Source organism: Setaria italica, chromosome VI (assembly GCF_000263155.2).
Source record: "Setaria italica strain Yugu1 chromosome VI, Setaria_italica_v2.0, whole genome shotgun sequence".
Taxonomy (NCBI): domain Eukaryota; kingdom Viridiplantae; phylum Streptophyta; class Magnoliopsida; order Poales; family Poaceae; genus Setaria; species Setaria italica.
Genome location: NC_028455.1, coordinates 1,025,505 through 1,031,504, shown reverse-complemented (window position 1 = coordinate 1,031,504; position 6,000 = coordinate 1,025,505). Strand labels below are relative to the sequence as shown.

Genomic DNA, 6,000 nt, shown 5'->3' with positions numbered 1-6,000 from the left:
GGTGGACATGCACATGCAGATGACAGGCAGCCGGCGCTTGCACCGGAACACTTGCCGCGTCGTGCGGCGTCCTAAGATACCGGCAAAAGCAGCGGTCGCGGCGGCCTTTTGGCAAAAGCGCCACCAACGCTTCTCGAAGTGGTGTGACTTCGGTGGGAGGAAGAGACGACGGTTGCATAGCATATTGACATGCACTGCAACTAACCACTCCAGCCATGGCAGGCCTCTATCATCAGCTGTATCACCAACTGGCCTGGTGCTGCTAATAACGGACAGCACAAAAGCATGACCTGCGGTGCGGTGGCAGAGTATATTATAACCACTCTATGCATGCACGCCAAATGATTGGGGCACTTGCACTTTGCTCATTCATTTCGAGGATGTGTTGTTCGTTGTTGTCTTTTTTCTGGAGAAGCAAACTTGTGTGTATCGGATTGATTGAACGCAAGAATGCAAGTACACAGCATCGATCGTACGGGTTTTACGCAACATGATCACATTTGGTGATTTCTTCCCGTTATAGCTAAATGTACAATCGGATAACTTCATCTGCCACACAAGTACATAGTGCTTGTGAACTAGTAAACCACCAACCTTCACTAGTAGAGAAACGACTTTCCATCCACCCCCTTTTGTCCCGGTTTAAAGTTGGCCCGGGATAAAAGGTTCACCAACCGGGACTAAAACTCAGTCACTGGTGGGAGGCTCACCAACCGGAACCTTTTATCCCGGTTGCAAAGGCTAATGGGAAAAAAAGACTCTGAGAGGCCTTTTATCCCGGTTTGAAACACCAACCGGGATAAAAGACCCCCCCTTTTATCCCGGTTGGTGACTCCAACCGGGATAAAAGGGTCCCCCACGAGTTAATACAAAAGGATAGTATCCCCTACATAGTCAGATGTGGTGTGTAGGTGGGATGGTAAGGAAGCTACGCGCAACCCTTTTATCCCGGTTGGTGTTACCAACCGGGATAAAAGGGGGTCTTTTGTCCCGGTTGAGTGACCCGGGATAAAAGACCCCCCCTTTTGTCCCGGATGGTTTATCCCGGATGCGTTTTCGAGATAAAAGCACCCTACCAACCGGGATTAAAGCTCACTTCTCTACCAGTGCTTGTTTCCTAGCTATCGGTATGGTTGCATAGGACTTTATATTTGCTATGATGTTACTGCAATACATCCCATCAAATGAATAATTGGTCTACATAGTACAGGTTGGTCTTCCAAAAAAATTGAAATATACTTTTTTTTATTTATATGTTCCACAAATAAATATTTATTTATTTATTCATTTGTTATGATTTTGCTCAACTACTGCAATAAAATAAAGAATCTCACAAGTGACAAAAGAATAATCACTTTATCCAAAGTAGGAAAACGACTTTTCCTTTACAAGAAAACTGGTATACTCTCGCCCCTGCATGCCTCCATGCGGGGCTGCTTCTTAATCACAAATTCACAATCACATAACAAGAATCATATATAATTACGTATATATACCCAGGAAAAAGAGAAATCAAGAACTTAACACTGGTCTCCTCGCCGGCGGTCGAATCAGCTCAGCACTCAGCTGCGGCTGCACTCGGCGGGCAGCCCCTGCGGGAACCTCCACCCGTCCTGGCAGTAGTCGTAGCGCATGTAGTTGCTCTCCGCCCACTTGATGGTGCCCCACTCGGCGCTGTCGGGCTGCTTGTTCATCCACCGGTCGCTGCCGGCGGGGCAGGCGCCGCCGCTGACGCAGGCGTCGGCGGAGTAGCCCCGGTAGGAGACGACGAAGGGCGCGCCGGACCAGTCGATGGGGACCTTGCCCTTCTGGGTGGCCCAGTAGCTGCCGTCCCACAGCGTGGCGTGCAGCGCCATGGGCCTGGAGCTCGGGTAGGCGAGACCGTCGTAGCGCTTGAAGCAGCGGATCACGTTGCCGTCGACCTTGAAGATGATGTTGGTCGGGTTCCAGATGATGGTGTAGGTGTGGTAGTCGGCGGCCGGGTCGAACCACAGGTCGAACTGGTGCTCCTTCTTGCCGTCGCCGCTGGCCCACACGTTGGTGTTGAGCACCACGGGCTGGCCGCTGGAGTTGCCCATGAACTCCATGTCGATCTCGTCGTGGTCGTCGCCGTCGCCGGAAGATAGCTGCAGTTGTTCATCGGGAGCATCGTCAGTGATTCAGCTCAAGATCTCGAGAGGTTTTGGGTCTCGAGTCCGGAGAAAACTAAGCTAACAACTTACGTAGAAGCATGAGACGGTGCCGGCGGAGTCGCCGGCGATGAGCTTCATCTGGATGCTGAACTCGCCGTAGAGGTACTTCTCCTTGGAGTTGAAGCCGGCGCCGGAGCTCCGGTCGAGGTTGAGCATCGCCACCTGCTGCCCCGACGCGTCGTAGTCGGTGCGGACGGTGCCGTCCGTGTTGAACTTCTCGTAGAGCCACGAGTCGGCCGACGCGACAGCTGCCGCCATCAGGGCGAGGGACGCGAGCAGAGGCAGGAGAAGAGACCGCCGCGCCATGGTGGCTACTAGCTGCCGCCGCTCGATCTAGAGCTTCTTGGAACCAAGCTTAGTGATGGATAACTGGAGTGCGGTGGTTGGGTCTGTGTGGTGCGGCGAAGCACGGAGAGGTGGCGCGGCTTTATACTGGTTGATGCTGTGGCAGGGCACATTTTTTTTTGTGCCTGCCGTGTGGGCGCGCGCGAAGGTTCGGATCGTTCGGCGACGGCCAGCACACGAACAAGAGTGTCGCGATAATCCTGGGCTCATTCATGCTGTTTGGTGCAGTGTCCTAAGAAACACTTAGATTATTGTGGGGCCTGGGGTCTATAGAAATTAGATGTCCGGAAATATGATGCTACGACCGTAGTGCATTTGCTCGATCGTTTTCTTTTTTTGAAACGAACACGTACAGCGTTATTGTTACTAACTTTAGACCGTTCTAGTTTATCATTTTTCATAGCCACATGGCCACATCAATATACGTTGATGTTACATACTCCATCTAGGTCATTTTACATTATTCTGGCCGGCCAAACATTTTTTTAATCTTTGGCCATCAGTATAATTGTTTTAAAATATTGGCAATGAAAGACAGATGTATTAGATTTGCTATCAAAGTTTGTTAAAAACATCATTTTTCATAGAAATAGTTGGTCAAAATTTCACCTAGTAGACCACGATGACATACTAAAGGACGTGCATCTAAAATATGGAGGAGTATGCATGTTCTAAATAGTTGGAGGCAAAATTGTTTTCTTGCGAGTTGGTACGTGTCCATCGATGAGCCCATTTTGACAAACGAGATACTGTCTACACTTGGGGGAAAAAAAACAGGAATCCCATGTACGTCTACCCTTGGAAAGAAAGCGTGTCCATACGATTGGAAAAAATGCTTCCTTTTGCTGCGTCGGTGGACGTTGTTTTCTCCAAAAGAAAGCGTGTCCGAGACACACGCCGCACCGCGTTCAATTCAGACATTGCATGGCGCCAAAGCAAAAAAATAAAAGGCAAACGAACATGCACAATCTGCAGCCAATTAGTATTAGTAGTATCAGTTTGGTAGCTCCACCGATGATGCTCACTAATCTCTGCCGAATCATTGCGTTGGTTGCGCGTTATCGTTAGTTAACCACTCACTCCTCCTCGCACCCATCAAATAAAATGAGGCTACGCCAACGTCGTCGAGCCGGACGGCCGGGCCATATGCACGCATGCCATTGGCAAAGTAGCACAGCAAAGCATGCATAACGATTAACGAAACGAAACGATCATGATGACGACCGATCGATTAGCAATTAGCCGGTTGGTGGCAGGTATCTTGGCTCGCACTCCTCCTCCCTTTGGATTTGCAAAATTGCGTGGCCGGATGGATTCGGATCGGAGGTGGTGGTTGGCGTGTCGTCGTTGGGCTCCGGCGCGTCTTGGGTCGCTGTCTTTCCACGGGGGCAGGCCTCGCCTTTTACGAAGCCGCTGCTGTACGTACGTACTGATCGAGCAAGCAGGAGTCGGTGCGCCGTCTAGCTACGTACGTGGCAGCCGGGGGACGGAACCAAGCTTTGCATGAACATCATGACCGCATCGTGCGAAATGCAAAGAGAGACCACTATCCCGTGTTGGGAGTGCTGTTTAGCGTGGCGAACCCATGCATGCATGAGCAAACTGTTGCTAGACACACTTGAAAAAAAAACAAGATTTGGTGACATATGAGTGATCTACATCGGAGAGGAAACATATCGATATTGTTGATTTGTTGGTGATGTATTTTTCAAACTTAATTTGATCACACTACTATATGTATACAACCCTTAGTTGCGCCGGAAAGGAGGTGACACAACGGCCGGAACAACATGGACTGGGGAAGTTATCCATGGCAGCTACACTGGCGGCATGGATCGTGTGTAGCGTACCGAAGTTAATCGCGTGATAATGCTGTGTGTCCCTGCTCGTGTTAGTTTCGTTCTGTGGAAATTAATTACATGCCGCCATAGTTAGAATTAAAATTTAGCTAGTTAAACTTTAGAAGTTTTCTTTTAGCTGGCTAAAGTTTAGCTAGAGGTGTTTGGATCCACTAGCTAAATAAGTAGTTAAAGAGGTATTTTTGTCTATCCTACCCCCATCCCAATTTAGAAACTTTTCCCAAGGAAGGTGCAGGAACGCTTTGATCTTTTATCAATTTAGCTGAGTTTAGCTGGATTTAACCAGCTAAAAGAATATTTAGCTAGCTAAACTTTAGCTGGGTCCTGTTTGGATCCATAATAGCTAAATTTAGCCAGCTAAAATTTACTAGGTGAATCCAAACAGAGTCTTACTACAGTAATGAGAGCTAAAAAAAAGTTATTCTCACAACAATTCTATCACAGTGTAAGTAATTCTCAAAGACTTAGTTGTTTCATAGTAACTAAAGGTGCAACCTACCTGTTTGGATGGTTAGTTTTCGACCCAAAACCAAGCCTGAAAATTTTTATAGGCCAAACTAAAAAATACTGCTTGGAAGCCCGGTAAACCCACTGATTGATATCCAATTGGATTCTATCATCACTTGGTACGTCTTCAATTTACACAACTTGGAGAGCTGACATGATTTGTGGATCGAATTGGGCAGAAGAGATCAAGCACTACTGCTAGCTGTTCTGTTGCTTCCGCTAGACTTAATTTTCTTCTGATTTGTATTTGGGGTTTGGATTCCACTCTCCCTCCGTGTGGAGCAGTGCTGAGTGCGTGCAGTTGGATCGGCGCACCAGCAGCGTCGGATCGCCTTCACACATGGGACAACCTTCTGCAGGGAGATTCGTGCGTGGTGCGAGACATGGATTTTGGTGTATCGATTGCATTTGCCATGACAGGCGTCGGTGGAGCAGCAGCAGGGCATGCTTGCAGCGCATGTTCACGGACGTTGGGTACGGTGTCGCTTGATCGGAACGATTGGCGCCGTTGGGCAGTTGGAATTTCGGGCACATGCATGCGCGTGATTGATGTGCATTATTGCCTGGTCGGATAAACCTATGTGATCCATATTCCTGATTCCTGTGCGTCCCCCTTGTCAGCGAGTTACTAGGCACTGCCCTACCAAGTACCCAACTTTCGTGTTGATGGGCACGAATCATGCACGCAATGGCTAGCTTCTCCTATATAGGATTCTAGCTCTCCTGATTTGTGCAGACAATATACATCTGGCCACTGTAGTTTTAGTTTTCAATTTCCCATTGGAAGCAGAATTCATGTGCCCATGATCTCTGGTGTCACATAAACAATATACTCCAAGATAGTATAATCACTAACAGGAGTCTAGCACCACTAACAGGAGTCTAGCACCACTCGGACGGGAGCTCCTATTTAACTTCCGGAAGCCCGATAACTACTAGTTATTAGGCCCAAAAGAAGCCCACGAAGACCACCAAGACCTTCTTCTTCCTCCCGACCTGTGCCATCCCCGCCCACCTCCTCCCACCTCCGCCTCCTCCACCACCCCAGATAAAATGCAAATATTATTTCTAGGATTTTAGGAAAAGGAAATATTCCT

General features: G+C 48.5%; 1 protein-coding gene across 1 annotated transcript; it reads right to left on the bottom strand.

The window, feature by feature from the left end:
- Positions 1-1,337: 1,337 nt before the first annotated feature.
- On the bottom strand, positions 1,338-2,608 carry LOC101786232 (xyloglucan endotransglycosylase/hydrolase protein 8). Its single transcript, XM_004972450.2, has 2 exons — positions 2,223-2,608; positions 1,338-2,126 (listed from the first exon to the last, which is right to left on the bottom strand). The coding sequence occupies exons 1-2, from the start codon at positions 2,496-2,498 to the stop codon at positions 1,563-1,565; spliced, it is 840 nt and encodes a 279-aa protein (XP_004972507.1). The 5' UTR covers positions 2,499-2,608; the 3' UTR covers positions 1,338-1,562.
- Between the last annotated feature and the right edge of the window lie 3,392 nt (positions 2,609-6,000).